This window comes from Melanostigma gelatinosum (assembly GCF_949748355.1).
Source record: "Melanostigma gelatinosum genome assembly, chromosome: 24".
Classification (NCBI taxonomy): Eukaryota; Metazoa; Chordata; class Actinopteri; order Perciformes; family Zoarcidae; genus Melanostigma; species Melanostigma gelatinosum.
In genome coordinates this window covers 7534530-7562175 of record NC_136657.1, presented here as the reverse complement: position 1 = coordinate 7562175, position 27646 = coordinate 7534530, and the positions used below count along the sequence as shown (strand labels likewise).

Genomic DNA, 27646 nt, shown 5'->3' with positions numbered 1-27646 from the left:
TTTGGTTCGTGTGTGTCCGAGGTGGAAGGTCGAAAGCCCGGCTGTGTTAGAGGAATGTCACCGTTGAGAAACAAACAGCAGAAGGACAATTATGACAAACATACATGTGGACACTAAATACAATTAATGCGCATCTACTGGGGTTGCGGAACTTCAAAAGACGGGTTTATTGCGGAGATATTCGGCGCCGCGTGCTGGTAAGTCTTTTTAAAATATGACAGAAGCTAATAGCAAGGAATGAAAACATGCGACTGAAATATTAATGTCATTTTTCATTAGCATTTTTAATATCAAGTAATATTGAGTGTTTAGAAATAATACAAGCTATCCTAGCTTCTAGCAGTCTGACCTGTCACACCTGTGCGATATCACGCTAATTAAGGGTGAAGTCTGCACGTGGACTGACGCTGTGCAACGTTAGGTGATTTAACGTTAATTATCAATGATTGTTCAAATAGACAGCGTGACTGGTGAAACAACTGTTTTTGGTACTCCATTGCCTTATTATGTATTCTCACTTAATGACACAAGAAATGAGGACAAATAACTGAAATGTGTCAACAGAGGACAGACAAACACCACGTTCTGTAGAAAGCCTATGTTTCTGTGTAATTATATTTAATGCTCGATTAGTCTCGTGTTGTGCGATGAAGGTTCAATCTAAAGACATCTTTTGTGGTTGATACTAATAATAATAAAGCTTATTTATACAACACGTATAAAAAGCGAGCATCAAAGTGTTTCACAGGCATAAAAGAACAAAGATACACGCACATTTCCATATATATTTACAAATGCATGAATACATCTGAACGAGGTCTGCACACAAGTAGCCTACAGATGGGATCTAACAGAAAGTATGTTTCTTTACTTCCTGTTTATTCTTTGAAGGCAGCTGAAAACTGTCATGAGACTTTTTAAAGTCGATAGATACATATTTACCCAGAAAGCCTTGCTTGTGTGCCCAGTGTGTTTTGATAGGTCCTGCACAATTGAACAGCTGCTGAGTTGGCAATCCTAATGTAACCCTGCCAGGATGTCACTCGCCTCGAGGCTGTTTATTTTGGGGATGGAGTTTTCAAGTCAGAGAGTGAGTGTAACATCCCCAACCCATGGCCACGTGTTTCTGCCTCTCCGCTGCAGCCCCGATGCCAGCTGAAGCGTGATGCAGCCAGAGCAGCCCGGACCGGGCGTCGCCCCGCGGAGACGACGGGCAGATTCCTCGCCCTGGGGCACGCCGAGCACCGGCCTACTGCGGGGCCTCATCCAGAGCGTCGGGCCCCCTTCCTTCTGCCCCCTGCTCCCCAGGGTCCACGCAGCTGATGTGGCTGCTGCACAGATGCCCTCCTCTTCCTCTTCCTCCTCCTCCAACAGTCCTGCACCCATCCCCTCACCCAGCAGCATGCCAAGCCACATGGGCAGGCCAGAATTCCCAGATGCAGGATGGGACCGTATCAAGGACCTCTTTGACAAAGAGTTAGTATTTCTGGTCCCTCTTGACTTCTCTTCATCTCCTCTTTTACCCCCGTGTCACCTTGCTCTCTTCAACAAGTTCTATTCTACATATTATGAGCACTGCTTAAAAAACAGCCAGTAGTTTCTGCATCAATGTTGTTGTTTTTGGGCAATATTCACCACTTTGCAAAATAAAATTTATACATTGTAAAGTTATGCTTACCTTCTGTCACTGACACTTACTCAAGTGTGCAGAATTGTTATTTTTTTGGACCAAACGATCATTTAATGAAGGAAATAGTTGTCAATGTCACTACTAGCTTCAGTCAAATCGATCTTTGGGTGTCAAGTTATCATCAAAGAGAATTATTTCTTATTTTTAGACTCCTTTTATTTAACCAGTCGTACAGAGACGGAGATACTTCAGTAAATACAGTTCTGTCTTGTGAGGCTCGCGTACTCTTTACTGCGAAAAATATTATTATTTGTCAGGGCAGTTTTATTTGTTTGTACAGAGTTTGCCTCTCGTCTCCCTGCAGCGTGACACAGCGGCACCCAGAGGAGCTGACCAACGTGATAAAGAGCGGCGTGGCTGCCGCTCTGGCCGGCCTGATCTACGGAGGCCTGCCAGCGGCTCGCCATGCCAGGCAGAGGTACATCCAACTCAGCCAGGCGGAAATCTATACTAGCCGCGTGGAAGCAGTGGTAAGCGGAAGAAAGGGAACTACGTACGGGTCTGCACCACTGGGAACATTTGATGTTACGGTATCATTGTAAGGGTCCTTTCTCTCTGAATCAGCGCTCGGCTCATAATGCAGCAGTCCGGGGTTTCGTGAGGTACGGGTGGAGATGGAGCTGGAGAGTGGCTGCTTTTGTCACCTTATTCAAGTAAGCAAACGAATAGATAATCCCAGACTCTGCTGTTAGGTTTAGAGTTATATTTGAGAAGTTAACGTATTGGTTGAAAGGCAACTTTTACAAAGTAGGCATTTTAATTTGTCGTACAAATAAGCTACATTAGATTCAGTGATTTTCCAGCCAAGCTCCACTGAATCGAGGTTTATTTGCAAAACACCTTTCAACAACAAGTCAATTCAAAGTGCTTTACAAAAGACAAAAGCATTAAAGGGATAGTTTTGGTGTTTTGAAGCGGGGTGTATGAGCTACTCATCCATAGTCGGAGGACGCGGGCAGCTGCAAGTGTAAACAAAAATGTTATATGATGTATTGATTTGATCATTTTTATTTCCCCTCGTCTGTCTGTTCCCTCTCTAGCTCTGTCAGCACAGGGCTGTCTGTGTACAGAGACAAGTATACCCTCAGCCATTACGCTGCAGCTGGAGGTGAGTCACATGGGCTTCAACGGGGCTTTAGCGCAACTATTTTTTTTAAACATTTTATTTATCCAAGAAAAGTCGACGACGCACACTTGTGTCACAAAACGTTCCGTCTCCATCTGGGAGTTGCTCGGTCCAAACTCAGTGTTGTTTTCTGCTGTCTTATAATAGCTGGAGTGGAATATCATTTGTTGTGCTGTGGAACACTTGTCAGTCTGTAGAATGTGCTATTATCTGTCAGATGATGATATTGAACGGCTATCGTCCACCAGAGAGTGTATTCCTAGGACCGGTGTACCAGCCTTTGTTGCATTTGTTTGTTCCCCCGTCTCTCTACCACTGCTGTCTAAATAATGCATGACAGTGCCCAGAAAATAATTTGTAAAAAACTGAGTACTCCAGAATTTCGTTGTCCAAAGAATGTGATTTTATATTGTGCAGAAATGATTTTTGTCCAATTCCCTCTGTGCCTGGACACGAACATTTCAGCTCTTAATTAGTCATAAAACGTTTGGTGCTGACAATAATAACAACTTTTATAATCCTTGTTTAAGCTGATGACGTCAAACAGTGTGTATACAAGCACATTGGGTTATGAATGATGACGTGTCACTGTGTGTTTGTGTGTGTGAGAGCAGCAGTGACTGGAGGCCTTTTCAGACTGAACCTGGGTCTGGGAGGCCTGGTGGCAGGATCGATCATCGGAGCCGTGCTGGGGTAAGTGCTTCCACAAGTGTCCCTTCACATCCGTCGATCACACCACCAGTCCCAATGCGTCGACGTGTTACAGTAACTGAGTTCCTACCCGGAAGCGTGTCGGTCCTCATCGCCCAAAGAGTCGCGTCGTCAGAAGCCGCTGTGCGTTTATTTCTCAACAGAAGATGTGTGTTTGCGCGTGTCCACTTTCATGCCCGTGTGCTTGGGAGCAGTGAGCACTCTGGCAGCCAGCTGTGCCCCCCCAGCAACCCTCTGTCGCCCAGCTGAACCCCCACCCCCCCACTCTGATCACGGTGCCAGAGGGCCTCATGTGCACTGCAGAGGGCCATGTTCTGGGTGCTCGAGCAAGGAGGCAGGCCAAGGCGGCAGCTGCCCCTCTCCATTTACACCGTCTCTGTTATTCCAGCCTCGCATCTCCGGCTACCATGGTCTGATCTGGACTTATGCTTCGCTCCATCTCCTCTCAACCCTCTCTGTCCCCCTTTTCACTCGCTCCTCTGGCCACATTCAGCTGTGAGCCAAGAGCAGATTTGAATTTGATTGCGTGATGGAGATGAAGTGTGAGGTGTTTGATGGTGTAACAGACTGGACGGGCTGGTTTGAATGGTCTCTGTGATCACCAGCCCCATGTTGGCTCTGTACTCTCATTGCCTCCTCCTCCGCTGTCTGCCCGAGTGACCGGCCACCTGGAGCATTTTGACGTGTGCAAACAGCCCCGGCCCCGGCTGTGCCAGGTGCAGAAGGGGGTGAAATGAAAGCAGGCAGCTAATCGGAAAGCACATCACGCTCCAGATCTCGCCCCAGAATCGTCCTCTCGCCCGGGCCACACGGCGGAGGTGTGACTGGAAGGGCTGCAGAGGAGAGCCGGACTCTGTAAGACACCGCTGAGGGGAAATTTAGCCCTAAATGAAGGCCGAGAAGGATGACGCAATTAAAGTATCCGCTGTGACCGTTTACACGATAACAGGAAGTAGTAATCCATTACATACCCGATGTGTCCAGTAGAGTTTCATACATGACAGCAGCCGATGAGCCGTGCTCGGACAATAGATTTACAAAATGCGTTTTCTGTTTTGTATTCAAATGCAATTATACTGTATAAAGCATTGGAATAAGTTTATTTCTAATAACGTGAGCTCACTTCTGCTCAGGGTTCCCACTGGTGCGCTGATCATCAGCATGCAGTCGATTGCAGGAGAAACTGCCAGAGAGAGGAGGAGGAGAGAACGCAGGGAACTGTTTGAGCTCAGACTCGCAGAATGGTGAGATGTTTTTATAGATTGTGTAAAATCACACAAACCCTCATTTACATTCAAGTTTGTTGCTGTCGTGATGCGTTTCGTTGCTCACCAGTCACTCTCCATCCTTCAAATCCCAAGGGCGGCCCGTCTGCACTTGACAGACGAGTTGATTGGAGATCTGAACGTCAGCTCTCAGGCAGAGGAAACCAACAAGGACATGCAAAGGATCCGGGAGCTGCTCAGTTCACCACAGAATGAGGACGTGACTCAGGACTCACGCAGCCAATGACGGTAGCTGCCGCGCTGCAAAGGGGTCACACACACCCTTCTCTCTAACTGAATGGAAACGGCTTCACATCAGAATTAAAAGACAACGTTGTGCCTCACCAGCTGCTGTCCCGTGTACTTCTACATCTATCTTTGTGAGGACCAGTTTGAGTGTTTTGGGTTCAGTTCAGTGTCAGGGCTGGAGGTCGGCATTCAGCTGTGATTAAGGGTCCTCGTAGGTACAGATGTACAATGGTGTGTGTGTGTGTGTGTGTGTGGCAGGCTGTTTCAACGGGGGGAAATGACGCAAGATCCATTTCTCAGCAAACAGTCTAAGTGAATGCTAGTGTGACATTTAAATTTCCTCTCCCACAATGTTCAGTATAAATACAGCTTCGGATGAAGCTAAACATATTCCATATTGTCATTGTGATTATACGCTTCAATAGGACTCTATGTGGGGCGCAAAACAATGGCGGCTTAATGTTTCAAAGATTGCATTTCTATGAAATTGAACATACAGTATTTAGAGACACAACTAATGGGCTCTAATAATCAAACTCACAATGTTGGCGTTGTAAGGGCTGCGACCTAATAAAACCTCCTGAACTGAAAGAAACAACCGGTCTCCGCTGATACCGTGAGTTCTAGTAACCTTGTCCCGAACCAGCTCACTCGTCTTGGATGAACACCATACATTTGAAGGAGAAAGTGTCTCTCATGCCTGACCTCTCCTTTCGTCTTGGAGTAGTTAACCGACGGTTGCTCAGTATGTTCAGCCCACCTAACTGACACCGAACGGCTTCTTTCTTTCCCCCACTGTCTCATGTGTAGTGTGCTTTCCACTTTGCCTCTCGGGCCTTTCAGCAACTAGGTCAAACATAGCGCTGGCCCCTGGTGTAAACGAGATGTGACACAGCAACAGCTGGGGCTGCAGCAGCTGATGGACAGATCTGAGGGGCCCATTGCACTGCAGAGCGCAGCGCGGTCAGTGATGTCCAGCTGGAACTATTGCAGGTAGACGCTGGAGGTGAGGTTTACCATTACATTCTGTTGCCTCCGTCTCAGCATTGCTGAGTTCACAAAATGTCTGAATGTGCGGCTATGAAATAGGATGACAGCCATCGGAGCATTATGTCCAGTATAAATAGGCTCTCAGCGCCCTCTATTGGTCGTCCTGTGGAACTGCAAATGTACCCTACATACTACATTTATCTCAATTTTCAATAAGATACTATCTGATGTGACAGAATTCAATCCGAACCAACAGAATACAATATTCAGTTCTTTCTCCAGTGTTAAGTCCAGTCTAATTTAACATGTTTTCAAAGGACAAATTACTACGAATTTAAAAAAAAGCTGTTTATGAAACAACCCATAAATAAGTGTTTGCTCGCCATGTGTCATGTAGTCATGTACTGAGGAGGAGAAACAACAGTGGCACGAGGCGCTTTCACCGTCACCTCTTGGAATTGGTTTGAGGAATGAGTGTTTGCGCAGCATTGTTGGCTTGGCTGTTGAGCCTTTGTTCACTGCTCAGCCAGATTGACTCTGTTACCCATCACCTTTGTGGACTTCTGTCAAGTGAGACAAGATCACCATTCATTAAGAAACATGCACTGAATTGTATTTATTCTCCACTTTCAAACCTTTTGTTGCAGTCGACCGACTTTGGACAAGACCTTTCCTTTCCTTTGCCAGTGTTCCTCACAATGGGATGCTTGTTCCTCAGTTATCTTTACAGAATGTTGGCGTGGTTGCGGTCGCTGCCTCAGTCATCCCTCTCATCCTCATCCCCGGCATCCCGCTGCTTTTCCACCTCCGCACATCACAAACGACTTGAATCTACAAGTGTGTTCATGGATTCTTGCTGTAATTGCACCAGGTGCGTGAGATTGATGAGCAGTGGGCTATTTAGATATAGAAGGCAAGGGAAGCAGATATCAATGAGAATATTTGGAATCGCGTAGATTTCACCCTCTTTGTCGTCTTCCCTGCAGCTCGGAGTCCAGTGATCTCCCACCTGACGTCTCTTCAGGGCCTGTGGACCATCCGAGCCCTCGGAGAGGTTCAAGAAAGCCTTTGACGCACATCAGGACCTGCACTCAGGTTCTCCTTTTATTTCCAAGCTCATTTATAGTTTGAATAATTACATTTTCCTTTGGCAATGGCATTCCAACATTATTATTACGGATAGTGTCTGTCTGGCTGCATTGGAACAATGCAATATTTCTTTGCTGAAGTATCTCGAAGGTCTTTTCTAAAATACTCGTTCTGTCTCTCTGATGTCAGGCCTGGTTTTTGTTCCTGATGACCTCCCGCTGGTTTGCACCTTACACATTTGCACAAGATTTACAATGTTCCTTCCTGCGTGTCAGGTGGGCATTGTGGGTAGAACAGGTGCTGGGAAAAGCCCTCTGGTCCGCCTGGCGGAGCCTCAGGGGAAGATCTAGATCGACCTCCACCAGAAGGTAAACATCCGCTGACCTCGTTTATTTTCTGGCTACCGGACGACACTCAACCGTATCACCGCGCAGAAGGAAGAGTGCCTCTATACCCGATACTGCTAGTTCACCTAGCACCACGAAGCTAACATTTACATTTACATCTCATGCTGTCACAAGCACAAATGTTCAGTTTTGTGTCGGGTTCACAAACATTTTGCAACTCACAATAAAAAAAACTATCGAGATAAATTGCACAACACGAAAGACTTTTAGATTTTTGAGTGAAGTGTCCCTTGAAATATCCAGCGTGTGGTTGTGCTGAATCTAATGTTTCTGACTGACCTGTCGTTCCTCCTGCTCCCCAGGACCCGGTGCTGTTTACGGGCTCCATGAGGAAGAACGTGGAGCCTTTCAACCAGCACAGTGATGAAGACCTGTGGAAGGCTCTGGAGGAGGTAAGCGTCCCACTGTCACATCGTCAAGTGTTTGAGGCTCTCTGGCAGACATTGAGTCCTTTATGAACCATTTCCGTAAGTCAGCATGCTGACTTAGCCGAAGGGAATTACCCACAAATCATTGCAATGTGACGTTAAACACGGGTAACCAGTGGATGCATGGAGACGTAAAAAAAAAAGGTCAACAAAGGACGGCTCACGTGTGTTCAGCCTGTCATAATAAATTTATTCAAACATCAAGGGTTAAAGATGGAACAAAAAATAATCATGAAATCAGAAGGTATTTATTTATTCATCGAAGCCGTTTTGACAAAAACAAGTAAATAGATTATATAAAATGACCTCATCTCGTGAGGAAAGAGCCTGGAAGACAAAGTATAAAATAAATACACACAATTATACCTCATATTTTTTGCAGTTTTCATGGTAACGTGATATGTTGCAGCAAAGTGCTGTCCCATTCCTATTTACACCATCTCAAGCCCTCACAGACTCTCGCACTCACACTTACCAGGTGAGGGTTCAGGGGGGACATTGGGATTTGGCCATTCACTCAGTGTTCCCCCCCAGGTGCAGCTGAAGTCTGTGGCGGAGGAGCTGCCGGCGACTGTTCTGGCCGAGTCGGGCTCCAACTTCAGCGTGGGCCAGAGCCGTCCTGGTGATCGACGAGGCCACGGCCAACGTGGACCCCAGGTACTGCTGAGACAAACCTATTGCACACAAGATACAAATGCATCTCAGTTCAGGGATTCAGTAGGTTTTCAAGCTGGAAGAGTCCTGTGTGATTCCATCGGATGATTTATTTTACCTCGTCTCTGCAGGACAGATGAGCTGATCCAGAAAACCATACGGGACAAGTTCAGCGAATGCACCGTGCTCACGATCGCTCATCGCCTCAACACCATCGTAGACAGCGACAGGATACTGGTGAGTCAGAGTACTCGGTTAATATTGCAATACTGGAGTCAGACATCTCATATGATCAAAACCATCTGACCCTTAAACACGCATGTGGTGCAAGTGTGTAAATTGCAGCAGCTCTAACTTGCCTTGACTGTTGCTCTGAGTGATGCTGTGCAGCTGGCCAATCACAGACCTGAAACAAAATGGCATATTTTGTAAATCCAACTTAAGTTGTTTCACTTGATGGACAAAAAGTAGGCGCTGGGACGCTTTTAACTGAATTAAGATACAACAAATGTGATTGTTTCCAGGTTCTAGATGCAGGGAGAATTCATGCCTATGATGAGCCTTACACCCTGCTGCAAGATCCAGATGGGATCTTCTACAAAATGGTGCAGCAGACTGGCAAGCAGGAGGCAGCAGCTCTGCTCGCGGTAGCTAAACAGGTGAGTTCAAGCCTCTTTGTACACGTTTTAAAATGTGAAGCACTTCTATCTTCAGCCAATCTCACGCTGCAAACGATGTCTTTTCAGGCGTACGACAGCAGGAGCCGTTCTGACATACCAAATGGACACGCAGAAACGGCAGACAGTGAAGTTATGTACGAGACCGCTCTCTGAGCTCGGGGAGTCTCTGCTCTGCCAGAAGTCTTAATGTGCCTGGACCCGTACTGCGCTCCCTCCCTCCACCAGGTGGCGTCTGAAGAGGCCTCACTGTGGCCTTGAATGGCCGAGCCAAATATATACCGTTTCCTACAAGCAGAGAGCGCTGGGAACTCACTTGAGATAGATCACTATTTATATTGTATGCTTCATATTTATCTCATGTCAACAAAATGCCTTGGAGAATTACTTTCAAATGGCCGCAGAATCCTTACAAAACTGTAAGTGCCTTATTTCCTGTTGGAAGCATGTACATGTTCATTTAACCAACAGTAGCACTTGTTGCACAGGATGAATGACGTCTTGTTCAAGCTTTACACTTCCTTTTTATACTGTTCACTATCAGTCAGACAATCAGAACACAGCTGCTACAAGTGTTCATTTCAGTTCTAGTCATTTAACACTTAGTTGTTTCAACTGTCAATTTATTATGTGAAATATATTGTATAACCATGTACAAATCATAATGTCGGCAACTGTTTTAACTTGGATAAAATTAAACCTGTATGAGTCAACGTACAAAACCATATTGTATTGTATAGCATGTCAAGAATTCACAAAACGGTCATAGTATAGCATGTCAAGAATTCATAAAACTGTCATAGTATAGCATGTCAAGAATTCATAAAACGGTCATAGTATAGCATGTCAAGAATTCACAAAACGGTCATAGTATAGCATGTCAAGAATTCACAAAACTGTCATAGTATAGCATGTCAAAAAATTCATGAAACGGTCATAGTATAGCATGTCAAGAATTCACAAAACTGTCATAGTATAGCATGTCAAGAATTCATAAAACGGTCATAGTATAGCATGTCAAGAATTCATAAAACGGTCATAGTATAGCATGTCAAGAATTCACAAAACGGTCATAGTATAGCATGTCAAGAATTCATAAAACGGTCATAGTATAGCATGTCAAGAATTCACAAAACTGTCATAGTATAGCATGTCAAGAATTCATAAAACGGTCATAGTATAGCATGTCAAGAATTCATAAAACGGTCATAGTATAGCATGTCAAGAATTCACAAAACGGTCATAGTATAGCATGTCAAAAAAAATCATAAAACGGTCATAGTATAGCATGTCAAGAATTCATAAAACGGTCATAGTATAGCATGTCAAGAATTCACAAAACTGTCATAGTATATCATGTCAAGAATTCATAAAACGGTCATAGTATAGCATGTCAAGAATTCACAAAACGGTCATAGTATATCATGTCAAGAATTCATAAAACGGTCATAGTATAGCATGTCAAGAATTCACAAAACTGTCATAGTATAGCATGTCAAGAATTCATAAAACGGTCATAGTATAGCATGTCAAGAATTCATAAAACGGTCATAGTATAGCATGTCAAGAATTCACAAAACTGTCATAGTATAGCATGTCAAGAATTCATAAAACGGTCATAGTATAGCATGTCAAGAATTCATAAAACGGTCATAGTATATCATGTCAAGAATTCATAAAACGGTCATAGTATAGCATGTCAAGAATTCACAAAACTGTCATAGTATAGCATGTCAAGAAAATTCACAAAACGGTCATAGTATAGCATGTCAAAAAAATTCATAAAACGGTCATAGTATAGCATGTCAAGAATTCACAAAACGGTCATAGTATAGCATGTCAAAAAAATTCATAAAACGGTCATAGTATAGCATGTCAAGAATTCATAAAACGGTCATAGTATAGCATGTCAAAAAAATTCATAAAACGGTCATAGTATAGCATGTCAAGAATTCATAAAACGGTCATAGTATAGCATGTCAAAAAAATTCATAAAACGGTCATAGTATAGCATGTCAAGAATTCATAAAACGGTCATAGTATAGCATGTCAAAAAAATTCATAAAACGGTCATAGTATAGCATGTCAAGAATTCACAAAACGGTCATAGTATAGCATGTCAAAAAAATTCATAAAACGGTCATAGTATAGCATGTCAAAAAAATTCATAAAACGGTCATAGTATAGCATGTCAAGAATTCACAAAACTGTCATAGTATAGCATGTCAAGAAAATTCATAAAACTGTCATAGTATAGCATGTCAAGAATTCACAAAACCGGTCATAGTATAGCATGTCAAAAAATTCATGAAACGGTCATAGTATAGCATGTCAAGAATTCACAAAACTGTCATAGTATAGCATGTCAAGAATTCACAAAACGGTCATAGTATAGCATGTCAAAAAATTCATAAAACGGTCATAGTATAGCATGTCAAGAATTCATAAAACGGTCATAGTATAGCATGTCAAGAATTCATAAAACTGTCATAGTATAGCATGTCAAGAATTCATAAAACGGTCATAGTATAGCATGTCAAGAATTCATAAAACTGTCATAGTATAGCATGTCAAGAAAATTCATAAAACTGTCATAGTATAGCATGTCAAGAAAATTCATAAAACGGTCATAGTATAGCATGTCAAGAATTCACAAAACTGTCATAGTATAGCATGTCAAGAAAATTCATAAAACTGTCATAGTATAGCATGTCAAGAATTCACAAAACCGGTCATAGTATAGCATGTCAAGAATTCATAAAACGGTCATAGTATAGCATGTCAAGAATTCATAAAACGGTCATAGTATAGCATGTCAAGAATTCACAAAACTGTCATAGTATAGCATGTCAAGAAAATTCATAAAACTGTCATAGTATAGCATGTCAAGAATTCACAAAACCGGTCATAGTATAGCATGTCAAAAAATTCATGAAACGGTCATAGTATAGCATGTCAAGAATTCACAAAACTGTCATAGTATAGCATGTCAAGAATTCATAAAACGGTCATAGTATAGCATGTCAAGAATTCATAAAACGGTCATAGTATAGCATGTCAAGAATTCACAAAACTGTCATAGTATAGCATGTCAAGAAAATTCATAAAACTGTCATAGTATAGCATGTCAAGAATTCACAAAACTGTCATAGTATAGCATGTCAAGAAAATTCATAAAACTGTCATAGTATAGCATGTCAAAAAATTCATGAAACGGTCATAGTATAGCATGTCAAGAATTCACAAAACTGTCATAGTATAGCATGTCAAGAATTCATAAAACGGTCATAGTATAGCATGTCAAGAATTCATAAAACGGTCATAGTATAGCATGTCAAGAATTCATAAAACGGTCATAGTGTAGCATGTCAAGAATTCACAAAACGGTCATAGTATAGCATGTCAAGAATTCACAAAACTGTCATAGTATAGCATGTCAAGAATTCACAAAACGGTCATAGTATAGCATGTCAAAAAATTCATAAAACGGTCATAGTATAGCATGTCAAGAATTCATAAAACGGTCATAGTATAGCATGTCAAGAATTCATAAAACGGTCATAGTATAGCATGTCAAGAATTCATAAAACTGTCATAGTATAGCATGTCAAGAATTCACAAAACTGTCATAGTATAGCATGTCAAGAATTCATAAAACTGTCATAGTATAGCATGTCAAGAATTCATAAAACGGTCATAGTATAGCATGTCAAGAATTCATAAAACGGTCATAGTATAGCATGTCAAGAATTCACAAAACTGTCATAGTATAGCATGTCAAGAATTCACAAAACAGTCATAGTATATCATGTCCTCTCACCATTACTCTGAAAAACGTAAATGTACAGCATGTCAGAAAAAGAGATAAAAAGGTCATAATATAGTATGTCGAAAAAATGATGGCAAAAAAATTCTAGAAATTCAGAATGTGCCTTAAAAATTCAATTTTATTCCAAAATAGTATTTATAAAATGAAAGATCCTTTTTTTTAATGTTAACTTTTATATTTCCTTCCCTATCTTTCATTTTTTCCATGGTTTAAGTCGGCATTTACCTCGTAACCGCGATTACCGAGTACATGTATGGTAGGAATGCATACGTTCTGTGTACGATTGTCGACTTTGTTTCCCTTTACTTTATTCACGCAACTATTAACGCAGCTATTTATTGTGTTCACGCAGCTATTTTAGCATCTATTCCTATTTTATTTCTGGTCGCACATCCGCTGGTCCCGAGGAGGTTTGTTGACGACACGGGCGCCTTTCGTGTCGTCAACAAACCTCCTGCGCCACCAACGCAAGTACACACATCAATCTTCTCTTTGCATATTTGACCTTTTCATTTAGAGATTTGGACAGAATTCCTCTTTTTACCTCACGGTTCCTCATTAAAATACTGTGTTCACCAGGAACCAGCTGACCGAGTCTGTACTTCATGAAAATACAATGACTTGAAATGTACCGTTGTTGATGTGCGATAGCAGAGTCAAATACGACCGAAAAACCTTTCACGTGTGTGTGGGGAATAGCTCAGGTGGATGGCAGAAGGGCAGCAACCTGAGAGATTGTGGTTTCGAACCTTATAAGTTGCCACTGGTTTTGAGGTTTGACGCGCGATCGCAGAGTCAAATACGCCAATACACGATTTAAGTGTGTCGGGTCGAATAGCTCAGTTGGATGGCAGACGGGCTGCAGCCGAGAGATTGTGGTATCGATTCTTATGAACTGTCTGTTTTGAGGTTTGACGCGCGATCGCAGAATCAAATACGACCAAAAAACAATTGACATGTGAAGTCGAATAGCTCAGGTGGATGGCGGGAGTGTTGCAAACCGAGAGACTGCGCGTTCGATCCTTGTAAGGTGCGATGTTTGTGAGGCTTGAATAGCTCAGGGGGTGGCAGAAGGGCTGCAGCCTGAGAGATCGTGGGATCGATCCTTATAAGCTATTCGTTTTGAGGTGTGACAGGCGATCGCAGAATCAAATACGACCAAAAACCAAACTCAAGTGTAGCGTGGAATAGCTCAGGTGGATGGCGGAAGGGCTGCAACCCTAGAGACTGCGGGTTCGATCCTTGGAAGGTGCGATGTTTGTGAATGTTGTTTCGCAATAGAAGCAATCCAAATGCAAAATAATATATGAAAATTTTTTTTTTTTTTTTTTTTTTTTTTTCTTCTTGGTCTTGGTCTTGGTCTTCGGGGTCCTCTTGGTCCTCGGGGTCCTCTTGGTCCTCGGGGGTCCTCGGGGTCCTCTGGGGTCCTCGGGGTCCTCTTGGGTCCTCGGGGTCCTCTTGGGTCCTCGGGGGTCCTCTTGGGTCCTCGGCCTTGTCGTACGTATCAGCACATTCACACTCACACATTCATTACCCTCAAAAACATCCCACCTTACATCCCACCATCCCAACATCCCACCTTACAAGGATCGACCGCGATCGAACGCAACTCTCGGGTCAAGGATCGAACGCGCAGTCTCTCGGGTCAAGGATCGCACGCGCAGTCTCCGGGGTCAAGGATCGAACACGCAATCTCTCGGGTTGCGGACCTTCCGCCATTCGCCTGAGCTATTCGACGACGCGCACTCTTCAATTGTTTTTTCTCGTATTTGACTCTGCGATTGCGCATCCAGCCTCAAAAACATCACACCTTACAAGCATCGAACCCGCAGTCTCTCGGGTTGCAGCCCTTCCGCCATCCACCTGAGCTATTCCACGCCACACTTGATTTTGGTTTTTGGTCGTATTTGATTCTGCGATCGCGCGTCAAACCTCAAAACGAACAGCTTATAAGGATCGATACCACAATCTCTCAGGTTGTTGGCCATCTGCCATCCAACTGAGCTATTCGACCCCCCACACATAGCAACGTGTCTTGGCGTATTTGACTCTGCGATCGCCTGTCAAACCTCAAAAATGGCACCGTATAAGGATCGATGTAGCCCGTCTGCCATCCGACAGAGCTATTCCACGCCACGCTTGATTTGTTTTTTGGTCGTATTTGATTCTGCGATCGCACCGCAAGCCTCAAAACAAATCGTAACTTATAAGGGTTGAACCCAAAACCTCTCGTGCTGCGGCCCGTCTGCCATCGGCCTGAGTTTTTCGACGCCATACTTGCATTGTTTTTTTGGTCGTATTTAACTCTGCAATTGCAGGTCAGACCTCAAAACACAAAGAACACGATAAGGTTCGAACACGCAATCTTTGGAGTTACAGCCGGTCGGTAATCAACTTGAGCTAATTGACCCAACGCAGTTGAGTGGTTTCTTGGTGTATTTGACTTGATGTTTGGTTATCAGACCAAAGACAGACCTCCTAAACACTATGAGAGATTAGACTCATGCTTCAGATCAGGGCAGTGTCAGATCAAACAGCTCACCGTTCTAGGTCGGAGGATCAGAAGACCGGGGTACGTGGGTTCAATCCTCGTGAGATGCAGTGGTATCTGCAAAGCCAAACAGTAGACTATCCTTTCTGATCAAATAGCTCAGAGTGACAGACGACCTGAGGTGCATGTTTCTGTGTGATTATTATGAGGTGCAGTGCTTGTTGACGTCCAACTCTAATAATAAGTCAAATCCACAAAGATAACATGTCTCTATGTGTATGCATTGGTGGCACGATAGGTTTGTTCCCAACACAAAAGAAGTGCCTGTGTTGGTTTCATAAGCAAAAACTTTTTTCGACTTTCTTTGACATGCTATACTAGGACTGTTTTTTCTACTTCATAGCCTGTGAAGCGCCACAGGCTATATCACTTCTTATGTATGTATATATTATAAGAAGTATAAGAATATATTATAAGAAGTTATTATCTCTTGCGCTGGGATTTACAGTACGTTATTACATATATTATAAGAAGTGATTGAGTGTATTTACAACGCTACATTTCAAGTTATTGTATTTTCATAAAGTACAGACTCGGTCAGCTGGTTCCTGGTGAACACAGTATTTTAATGAGGAACAGAGACAATGGCCATTCTCGCTCTTTAAATGATCAACCAAAAATAATTCTCATATTACTTTGAGATGATTAAAGTTTTCTCATCCTTAAATGAACTAGAACATCATCCCATTATTACACAACACATATTGATAGAACAGCTGTGGTTAGCTTTGTTATCCCAACGGAACAGTTTGATGAATCCACCATGTTGTCCCTGAAGAGTCTGGAGACAGAGAAGAATATGATGGAACAGCTGTGTGGATTCATGCCCGGTGCTCACCGCACAGTGTCCATGGAGGGGTTGATGGAGACCAGCTGGAGTAAGTTGTCAGTGATGTTGTTGGTCCACCGAGTCCATCCCTCTGCAGGTGAGGTCGATCTCGTGATCCAAAGACCTCAGTAAACCGGCTACGAGAGGAGCGGCTCCAGCTTTATAGATCTCTCTGATGGCGGTCAACACAAAGCTGGGACAGAGCCTGAAAGACACCAGAGATCTTTGTTTAGTGAGAACAAGCCACAACAACACCAATAGAAATGATAACAAACCCAAATACATCACCCGTTGAACACAATCCTGTCCAGAAAGGGAAGCAGACGTGCGACGCTCTCCTGTAAGAAGCGGTTCCTCCTCAGGTTCACCGTGATGGTGTGAGCTGACGACTGCTGAAGCTCCCAGTTCAGACAGCAGCTGAAAAATATCACTTCATGAGGTAAAAACCTTTTGTACATTTTGACCCAAAGGACATCACCGAAGTAGGATTTGTAGGTGTAAATGCCGGCCATAAAGAGGCTGTTTGGCTGTTAAATATGGTTTGTAAATGATGTTCCCGACACAAAGAAGTGCCCGTTTCATAAACAATCTGCTTGTTTTGGACCTACGATGGCTTTTGTATGACTTGCTATACTATGACTGCTTTTTCCGACATGTCTTTGTCTGCTTGCACAACATGACAAATCCGAACCAATAACGACGTCGCACGTTATATTCAGGTCATTTTATTTGCAAATGCAGGTTTGTTGGGCTTGTTAACGCAGCGCTTAAACACATGTAAAGGAGGCATAGACATAAAGCAGAAGGCTTGTTGCCTATTAAAGTTCGAGCTGCATAAAGGGATCATATGTACATCATGGAAACATTGCGACAGGACGTAGGTGACTAATACAGGCGTGTATAACCACATTGTTGGCAACAAATGGAAAACCGGGATCATATTTACAAATTTAGCTGCTGCTAATGCTGAGAAGCGTCTGAAATGTGTGTAGTGTAAAAAGACTCATAACAATGTACGTCGTTTATGACCAAATATTTAGAGCACAGACTCGACACAGAAATATATAATCTGCGTTGGCAAAAAGCAATTCAGTGGAGACGACAAGTAAGTTCTTACAATTTTCCATTAAAACCCTTAATAGTGAATAAACCACATGGCTTTGACAACTTAGCTCCATTATGCATTCGATACCAAGACATTCAGTTTGGACTTTCATGAATGTATGATTGATCATGTAAATCTAATAAACACATTCCCTTAATGGCAATAAGCTCGAGGTAAAGTTTAAAACGTCACTGTTCTACCAAAAAGCAGTCATGCATTGAAAGGTGCAGAGTATAAAACAGAAGTTGAGTGATTTGTCCTGCTGCATGAATGGGCTCCAGTCGTGATCAGACATAAGATTCTTCAGCAAACAGAAGCTGGTCAAAGTCTGCTTCTGCTGCGGGGTCACTGCATCTCTTCAGCCACTCCCTGCGACTCTGCACCAGTGCGAGCGTCACCTGTTGGCTGCTCTGCGGGTGAGAGGAGAAGTAGTCCCTCACTGCTTCGGTGGCATCGGGAGAAAGGCAGGAACCTACCTCAGAGACCTCCAGTCCTGGGTCGCTGGGCAGCCTCGCCCGTGTGAAGGTGGAGGCTCGGTCCACAACCTGCCTCCCGGGTTCTGACCCCCGGCGCTTGTGGAGCTTGGCGTCGCATCCCTCCTCCACGGAGTGAGACTTGTGTGGCTTGAACAGGGACAGAGACGGTCCACTCTGCTTAAAGAATAAAGATGGCGACGGTTGCTTCCGCTCATTCGCGTCCCTTTCAGCCGCGCGGGTGGTGGTGGTGGTGTTGAGTCGCACAAAGGTTAACGGGTAGTCTGATGAAGGGGGGGACTTGGGAAATGGTAGACTCCCTGTAGAGCGGCGGTGGGAAGGGGGGCTGGCTGAGTCGTGTTGGCGCTGGTGGGGCTCCTGGCCAGACCTCCCCTTCACACGGCGTCCTGCATCTTTGGATGTTTTGGGCTTGACTTGGCTGCTGGACATCAGTTTTCCTTTCTCTGGGACATGTTTCCCAAATGTACGCGACTTATCGGTGGATCCTCCCTGTTTGTAGAAACACAGATATTATTAAGTTCGTTGGCAAACATCAGACAAATAAACTGGCAACTACAATAGCAACAGAATTTAATTAAAATTCAATGAGATCGATTTAAAGAGAATTTCCACAGGCAAAGCTCCGGAGCATCTCAATTTATTCTGTTCAATTGAATGATAATAAATGTTCTGTCGTATCAAGTATAATAAAGGCGTTAAAGAACTTCTGGTAAAGCATGTTGAAAATAGATCCAAACAGCCATAGCGTAGTCTTTTGAAAAAAAACCTCACCTCAGTCTTCTCCTCAGCTTCCTTCTCCATGGTGTCTTGTTGGGTTAGTGACAGCCTCCGGCCTTTCTTCAGCCAAGAGTTTGGGTGGAGGCCCCTGCAGCCTTTTTGAAAAGTCCCCATGTCTAGATGTCCAGCAGAACTTCTCGTTAAGGGTACGGAGGAAGGGGGAGAACCGGAGGGCAGCTGTGTTTTGGTTGGGTAAAGCCCACGTCTGGACTCCCAGGTGACGTCACTGCTCGGGGAGCGCAGGGAGTCGAGACAGTCCAGGGAGGAGCGGGTCTGTGCAGGGGTGGAGGACTGGCTGGGGGAGCTCGCTTCCAGAGCGGCGGGCTCACCTCTGGAGCGTGCGAGTGCGTGGCTGCCAGGTTTGTTGGAGAACTCTTCGTCCTCGTCAGAGAGACCATCAGTACCCCCTGAAACACACGGCCGAAACGCGTATGCTGCAGCTGGAGCTGAGCGCCGCCGCTGTTCGTGCCGACCATCCAGGGACAGCAGTTCCAGGGTGGCGGACGTGTCCACAGTTGGCTCATCCTGGCAGGGGCTGGAGAGGTCAACGTCCTGTCTTCTACCGCTGGTTCTCCCCAGCGGGTGCAACTTCAGATCCCGCGGGCTGTCGGTTTGGGTCTGGTGGTTGTCTTGGTCGCAGTCGCTGAACGTGAGGATGGAGTCCAGGCTGCCTTGTCGTGTTTTGGGTCTCGTGTGTCTTCTGCTGCAGTCCAACTCCGTCTCCAGACTGTCGTAGGATGAGTCCATCAGAGGGTACAGCCAGGAGTCTGAGACAGACGTAGGAAGCAAACTACATTTATATTATTTTAATAAACAATCAAATTCATTTGGGCTGAAATAAAACTGCTCATCAACCACGTTGTCTCTAAATGTGTGCAGCAGATGGAACGGTTACAGACATGAACAAAAACATTTGTCGTATATTTGTACCTGATCCCGTCCCGGTGTTGAGTCTCTGTGGCGGCCCACCAAACAGGGAGGACGGCTCCTCGCCCACAATCTGCTGACAGTGTTCAATCATAAACTTCACCAGCTCACAGACCTGAGAAAGACAACGGTTGATGTTAAACGACTGTGTGAACTGAGTTAGCATTTCTCAATGCATTGGCTGTTAAAGTGATATGTCCTTCTTACCTTCTTGGTTCCTTCTCCCTCCACCTCAGGGCTACAAGGGACTCCAGGAGGCCAAAGCATGCTGGGAGCGATGCACACCGACAAATTGAAAGTCGTCATCTGGTTCTCGTGGGCGTTGCCCTGGATGCCGTGCAGCATGGCCAACAGGTAGCGCAGCAACAGGGCGTTTCCTTTGGGCAGGCGGCAAATCATCCTGCAGAGATACACAACCAGGGAACACGATGATGTCACAGTCTGTAGGAGAAGCTCAGCCAATAAAACCACATAGAGCACGTTACCTCTTTGTGTCCTGCACTTGTTCTTCCTCCTCCTCCTCTTCCTCCAGCACGTCCATCCATTCTTCATGCAGCTCGCAACAGAACAAGCTGCTTGGGATGCTGCGCAAGAAATCCTGAAAACATGCGCACATCACATTAAATTTGACCGATCCACCTAAAACACACACACGCTCATACCGTCTCACCTTGAAGACTCCGGCAATGAGGAAGACGTGGTCTCTTGTCAGAGGGAGTTGAAACTCTCCGGCGTCCAGAGAGTCCCGCAGCTCCCTGACGGCCCGAGCGCCCGCCGGCCGTCGGAAGATCCCCCGCGTCCACGAGCCCTCGTGGTAGAGGAACGCCATCATGTCCTGGGGAGAGCGGGAGAGAGGAGGGTGCATTCCTTGCTTTTTCTTTACAGTCCTGAGTGAGAGAGTGAGACTCACCATCACCGGCTTCGGCAGAGCGTCCTCTGCGCAGACGGAGCCGAGCGGCAGGCCGAACAGGCAGCCGCGCGGCGCGCTGGCGAGGGACAGCACATTCAGGTGAGGGGAGGAGCCTCTCCAGAAGGCCCAGCTGATGAGGGACCGCCTCCTTTTAAATGGCTTCTGAGACCACTCTAAAAACCAAAAGATGACACGATATCCCAGAATGCATCAGCAAAAACACCCAATCTGCTATTTTGTATCACTTTTTTTTGAATGAATGAATGAACAGTGACATCACCTGCAGGTATGTGCAGCGTTTCAATGGGTCGCGGCTTGATGATGAACTGGCACTGCTTGTACACCTGCATCTGCTCCACCTGCATGGCCCTCTGTCCGTCGGCGTCCCTTCCGCCGCCGCCGCCTCCTCCCGGAGACATCGTGTGTCTCACGTGACTCATCTGGATGCTGAAGGGAAACTCATGACCTGAGGCAGGAAGGAGAAGACGGCAGCATCACTCCCTGGAGGCCTTTGATAGAGTATCAAACATCAACAGCACCATAACGTGGTATTATTAGTCAGCGCACACGCTGTGAACCCCTCGCTTCCACCCTGAAGGAGGCCGATTACACAGCACACACTCTTCTCTGGGAATGAATGCTACGAGTGTGTTTAAAAAAAAAAAACGCCTTGATGCTTAGAGCAGCGCCCCCCTTTCAGAAGCAGGAAGAAAACGCCTCGCAGCAATTTAAAGACAGGATCAGATATTTTGTCGATCTGGTCTGGACCTCAATCACTGACCAATCAGAGGGTAGGGGGCGTTGTCCCTCTTGGAGATGACCCACAACTGGAAGTCTTTCACATTTCCCTGAGCGGAACAGAGACACAGACGGTCAGAAAAACAAGCCGTGCGACGAGACGGCCTCAGAGAAAAGAAACAACCACACGGACTGTCCCTCTGAGGAGAAACACATTTTTAGGAGACGCAAATGTGACAAAGAATGGTTTCTCTCTCCGCTTTTACACGCTGTGTGGTAATATCACATGCAACAACAGGCTGCAGGGCTTCTGTGAAAACCTCCCCCTCTGTTCTCTGTGTTCGGGAGTTGAAAATAAATCTGATAACTTATTGGACGATAGTCCCTTTTTTTTAAACTTCGACACAAAATCTGGATACAGATCTCTTAGAGATCAGTTTTCATTGTGACCAAGATACTTACTGTTGGACAAAAGTCTGTCTAAAGACACCTGCAGCCTTTCACAAACTCCTTCATGGTAGTTTGTATTGCTCTTCTCGTGTCCACATTCTCACCACTAACGCACTGACTCAGCATATATTACACTTCATGAAAGCAGGAGCAGATTCACCCACTATGATGCTGAACTGCTGCAGGGCCAGTCGGATCACCTCATTGGTGGAATCAGAGTTGCTGACCGGGAGCGTCTTGGTCTAATGGGGGGAGGAGGACATATCAACAGCACAGCAGAGACTCATTTAATCACTGGAGGTGGTCAACAAAGCTGGATATATGTAGAATCTTCATCACGTCAAGATCACAGCAAGTAAAAGTAGATCAGACATCAAAGTCAACTTACAACAGCAAAGGTATTGATTCCCTTCCCGTACACTCTCAGAGGAATGGTTTTAGGTTCCTCCCTCGCTTTCTCTTCTCTTATGCGGCTGCAGAGAGAGGAAACACGACGCGTCACTTTTCTCTTTGCTCCGCACATTAAGCGGACACGCTTTGTGTCGATGCGCGACGGCGGACCTCACCTTTTGAGGAGGGGGAGCCATCTGTCCTTCAGTTCTGCCGAGCTGAGCGGGAGCACGGAGGAGGTGTTATTGAATCGGATTTGAATTTCAGGTTAAGCTCACCCTGCCTGTTTTTTACAGCTGGAACGTAAACACATGTTTACAGCCTCTGACGTGAGGCGGCGAGAACGTGTGTGTGTGTTACCTGAACGTAGCCGCACAGTTACAGGTGGGCCAGCCCATAACCAAGCTCCTCTCTGGGTGCGTGCTCCCCTCACACACCTTGTCCACGCAGTCCGCCGTCCACATCTCACACACACACACCTGGACCTTCAGCTTGAAGTGATTGGCCGACCTGTGTGACGCAGAGAGACTGTGACGCCACACTTGGACCCAGGTATTGACTGGAGCAGCCGAAATGTTCCTCACATGAGGATAACGACACACACACACACGTGTGCTTACTTGGCTTTGGCGATCACCAGCATGTCATTGAACAGGAAGAGGTGTCTGTCCTGGGTCTGCATCCCGGTGTTCAACCGAGCGTGTCCGTGGAGAAGGAACGACCTGTCGGAGCCGCTGAGGTAGGACTGGACCAATGAGCAGGTCTCTGGGCACACAGGAACCAGGAAGCTCTCTCTGGGATACAAACACAAGGGGCCAAAGTCACTGCTTATTCTTATTTTACATGTTCAAATATGCTGTCTTTGAAATATTCAGCTGATCAGAAACACCCTCAATACTTCAAAAGATATTTGGGTTTTCTGGACAATAAAACAAGCTCCTTCATATGTACTTATGTGAATCATCAAAGCTTGTTTAGGCATCGATATAATATTACATTTACATTTCCCATAAACCCCTTTGCTTCATGTTACAAAGAGGATAATTGTATTTCCGTTAATAATAATCGTAACTGTACCAAAGTCTACTCTAACATGTGGCGTTCTTTCATCATGTTAAAACACTACAGGTTGCTCGGCTCTTATGACGGCGCCTCTTTTATTCGATTATTCACTTCAGACCTCCGTCTCTCTCCCTCATCACAAAGTACGAAATAGCTTCCAAATACTGATGTTTTTCTACGTTGAGTTTGCATGACCCCCTTTTGACCCGTGTCTGGGATTCAATAAGAGATTGATCAGAGATCAAAGGACTCCTGCACTCTTCGTTGTGTCACGAGTGCAGTACGGGGTCAGAATCTGAGGCAACATTTGGATTGGGATCTTTCAAAATTGTTGATAAAGGGCATAACAGCAAAAGGGTTGTGCTGTTGAACATAGTCCAGCATTGTGGTATGAAACAGGAAGTCAATGCAATAATGGAGATGAATGGAATTATTGCTTTATTATGGGAATTTCAATTGTAATTCAGGGGGTCCTGAATTAGTAAACAACATTTTTTTTGAATTAAGATAAAAAAGGAATGCTCTAAAATGACAAAATTGTAACTAGAATGCAAGAAAACATTCTGGGACAATATAATCTGCACTCAACAACACCTGCCATGGTTACCTAGGCGCTTTTTCATCAGGTTATTTCTTCTTCCCTTTCAGTCTGTACGCTCAAAGACGGAGACATTAATAGACGTCTGATCCTCTGATCAGTCTGGTTGCTGGAGGATTATCTGTGCCAGTGGATTCAACACCTCACTCTGGGTTGTGCCTGGGGCAAGCGAGCGCGTGAGCGTGCACGTGCGTGAGAGTGTGGCTTCAGGGTTGTGTGTGCGTGTGTGTGTGTGAACCGGTTGGTTCTGAGGACGTCATAACTGACCCACTCGACCCACAGTACCTGGAGAGGGTCTTAGACCTGATGAGGGCCAGTGACGGGGCGGACTGCCGCCGATAACTCTGAGACTTCATCCGCTGCAAGAGACAAAAATAAATAATTCAAAGTGAATTCAAAGGAACCATGTGCAGGATTTCAGGTGATGGAATATAATATTCATAACTACATTTGTATTAGTGTAGAATTCGATGCGATCTGGAACCTCACCACTAGATGGCACTACATCCTACACACTGCTCCTTTAACATCAGATCTGAGCTTCAAACCTGTGTTGTTCACGATAACAACGTCTTTCCTATGAGTCTCACGAACTCCACTCTTCAGTCCAATAAAAAGATCAAAAGCTCCTCAGTGAGCGAAGATCAACCCCTCCTCCACGCATTTCTGACATTTCGCAGTGTGATATCGTTGAGTTAGGCGGTCGCACAGCGGGGAAACATTCCCCGCGCTCCAGCCACAACATGACAATGTAACCTTTCACTGCTCAAAATAAACACCAGCTCACATGTAGACACGAGTCTCACGTTGGGACACAAACAGCTGGAGTACCAGCAGGGATCACTGGCTGTATTTCTGTATCTGTTTGAATCATTACTGAAAACACAGGACAGGATACCAGGACTCCTTAAAGTGAGTTACTGTTCATGAGTGAATGAATCAATGAAGCAGCATTGCACTGAAACAGGGGTAATGTTAAGATTTACATAATATTCGGCAAAAGACATTTGAAATGCAATGTTTTAACTGTACATTTACAGTGATGTAACAAAGTAGCAACTCGTCACTTTTGAGAGGCTGCAACAAGCAAATGTTGAACATTTTTGCTTGAAAATTGACTTTAACTTTTAATCGATTATCAAGTTATTTTTTCTGAATTGTATAAACTCCTTTACAGCACAGAAACATTCGGAATCGACCAACAGCTGACTAGTGGATCCAGTTTAGACTGCAGATATGTTTATGCATATTTATGAAATCTGCCTACAAGTGACATAAAAGTAAACAATCTAATTAATAATTGAGTTGATTAACATTGCCCGCCCCCCTTTTTATAAGACACTTAATAAATGGTCATAACCAGCAGAATGATTAATTATTTTGTCCATTATGACTCCTTCACTGAAGCATTCATAACACTTAAACGCTTGAAGACGCAATATAACAAACGCTGTAATCCTCTGGAGAGATATGCGATCACTCAAATCTCTGCAGTGTCAATAAACATTTTATTAACCGTTTAATAAGAACACATTAAATATCGTCACCAAGCATTCATACATTCGTGACAGATGCTTGATGCGTTTTAGATTAATAGAATAATTACATATCTTAAGACTTAAAATTCCTTATTTATGCTCATGACATTGCACTGTTATTGATCATTTGTGAACTTATTATACATATATAAAAATATGACCGTTTTCTTTTTATTATTATTTATTATTAGACCCGACAAATGAGTCCGAAGAGAAACAAAAGACGCAAAAAGTAACGGCGACAAGCTGTAGCTCCTTTGCGCACTCCTGTTAAAAGTTAACAGAAGTAAAAAAACAAGTTTCTATTGCCGTTAAGAATGAGCGGGAGCCCAGGTGGTAATGTGGAAATCATACCCGTTTGTTGTCCTGCTGTCCGCCGCCTCGACTGAGGCTGCCCTGTTGCTGCTGCGGAGACATGTTGTCCATCCAGCCTCCAGACGCCCTGCGGCTCACTGTCCAACCGCCCACAGGTGATGCATGTCAGAGAGAAATCCCATTCATGACGGAAACCATGGAAACCATCCCCAGCGCGCGCTCCTTTGGACAGTCGCAGGAAACTTCTTTTTTGTTGTCTGCGAGCAGGGCGCGTGGACGGAGAACGTGATCTGCGAGGAGGGACAATTTAGACCGTTAAGTAAAAAAAAATAAAAATAAAGAAGAGAAGTTAATACACAGCTGTCTCTCACTCCTCACAACATCAATGGAAGGCTGTGCCGTCACCAAAGCCACCTCCTGTCTGGATTACCAGTGACTGACTGTGCCACTTCTCAATGCGTCTTCACGCACAGGGAGGCGGCGCCAATACGCTGTCAAGAAAATAAATAAGTCCATCTATTTTTAACTAAATTGCTCCATACGCTCAGCAGACAAACGGGTTTACCTCAAAACAGACAATGATAACGACTGTTGGGTAACAGATGGCTGCATTGGGATCAGACTGTTCCAAGAGATCTGCTCGTGCACGAGTCTGTTTACATCTCTCAGAAGCTTTGAAAAACAAGGGACATTATTATCCATGATTCATGTTAAAGTTGAATGAAGTTAGCATTACATATTTGGATTTTTTTTTTAAATGTCAAGCATTTAACAAGAAACAAAGCAAAGAAATATGAGTAAAGTTCCATTTCATGCAACATCATTTAATCAGATTCATTTTACAGAACCAGCAGGTTGGGTTCCATCACTTTATAGTCCTTTCAGTCACTTTTCACCTTCCTCACATGAGCACGTCTTTGTAATTATCATTGTGTACAACACCACTGCATTCTTTGGGAGTCCAAACAATGAGGGGGGAAAAGAACACGGGTTAAAAATCAGTGCAGATCAAGAAACTCAAAAGGAATCCTGGGAACATTTTCTGAACTTAAAGAAGTTATTGAGATTTATTGAGATTATGCGTCTGACGCACACTGCCAGAGCATTAGCTCCAGGCTCACCATCAGGCTGAAGACACATCATTAGATTCCAGTGTCTCTGGGATCGTCATGAATAGTACTGACTGCAATCTGGGCCATACGGTTGTAATGTAGGACGCACTCAAACCTGAAATTAAGTGATTCTTCTTCAATTAACTCTACAAAGGGCCATCGCGTCTGATCTGTAAAGCAGATGTTAATGCATCAAAGCTGTAATAAAACACGTCTGATAGATAATTAGATACATTTAGGGCTGAATCCCTAGTGGGCACTCAAACGACACCTGACCACATGGGGAGGAAATGAGGACGTTTTCAGAAGAACAAATTACAATTGCCCCAAAATCGATAGTCCTTCTAGATACAGAAGTGGGCCACAAACTGGGCTAAAGCAGAACAAGGCCAGCAAGTGGAAGCAGAGACGCGGAGTATTCGTTCCCCAAATTGGCCGCAATCAGCCCCGTTAAAAAAGTGGATCACTTCAATGATTACCTTCCCTTCGTGTTGGTAATGAGCAGCCTTGGGCATGGCAGAGAAAAGCACCAAGTAAAAGTGACATGTACTTCCTGATGATATTTATCAGTTTTATCAGAATTTCAGTTTTATTGAATGTGTTTTTCTGGATTGTTCATGCATGGTGTACTTCCTGATTCTATGCTGACTGTTTTGTTCGTGCCAGTAATCAAAAGATAAAACCGGTAAAATATCCAGCATTGAAAATCACCGACCAATTGCTCTGGCTAGTGTC

General features: G+C 44.4%; 2 protein-coding genes across 7 annotated transcripts; one reads left to right on the top strand and one right to left on the bottom strand.

Annotated features, from left to right (window-relative positions):
• Positions 1 to 26: 26 nt before the first annotated feature.
• LOC306797053 (complex I assembly factor TIMMDC1, mitochondrial-like) lies at positions 27 to 9982 on the top strand. 4 transcript variants are annotated; one of them, XM_079296228.1, is made up of 16 exons: positions 27 to 197; positions 1144 to 1476; positions 1995 to 2160; positions 2255 to 2343; positions 2731 to 2798; positions 3431 to 3509; positions 4661 to 4771; positions 4889 to 6047; positions 6750 to 6902; positions 7018 to 7126; positions 7310 to 7488; positions 7830 to 7919; positions 8490 to 8612; positions 8741 to 8846; positions 9134 to 9268; positions 9356 to 9982. In XM_079296228.1, exons 2-8 carry the CDS (start codon positions 1166 to 1168, stop codon positions 5037 to 5039), a joined length of 975 nt encoding a protein of 324 aa, XP_079152354.1. In that variant the 5' UTR covers positions 27 to 197; positions 1144 to 1165; the 3' UTR covers positions 5040 to 6047; positions 6750 to 6902; positions 7018 to 7126; positions 7310 to 7488; positions 7830 to 7919; positions 8490 to 8612; positions 8741 to 8846; positions 9134 to 9268; positions 9356 to 9982. The 4 variants fall into 4 exon arrangements, with proteins under 4 accessions (XP_079152354.1, XP_079152355.1, XP_079152356.1 ...); XM_079296229.1 differs by having other exon boundaries at positions 4889 to 6034; positions 7310 to 7919; XM_079296230.1 differs by having other exon boundaries at positions 7310 to 7919; positions 8746 to 8846.
• A 7264-nt stretch (positions 9983 to 17246) lies between these two features.
• On the bottom strand, positions 17247 to 26077 carry LOC306797276 (rho GTPase-activating protein 20-like). 3 transcript variants are annotated; one of them, XM_079296552.1, is made up of 15 exons: positions 25839 to 26077; positions 24232 to 24305; positions 22907 to 23080; positions 22647 to 22796; positions 22463 to 22504; positions 22285 to 22369; positions 22061 to 22138; positions 21490 to 21556; positions 20989 to 21174; positions 20469 to 20881; positions 20284 to 20396; positions 20006 to 20198; positions 19802 to 19913; positions 18866 to 19638; positions 17247 to 18583 (listed from the first exon to the last, which is right to left on the bottom strand). In XM_079296552.1, the coding sequence occupies exons 1-15, from the start codon at positions 25908 to 25910 to the stop codon at positions 17888 to 17890; spliced, it is 3228 nt and encodes a 1075-aa protein (XP_079152678.1). In that variant the 5' UTR covers positions 25911 to 26077; the 3' UTR covers positions 17247 to 17887. The 3 variants fall into 3 exon arrangements, with proteins under 3 accessions (XP_079152678.1, XP_079152679.1, XP_079152677.1); XM_079296553.1 differs by having other exon boundaries at positions 20284 to 20633; positions 20709 to 20881; XM_079296551.1 differs by having other exon boundaries at positions 20284 to 20881.
• Positions 26078 to 27646: the final 1569 nt, after the last annotated feature.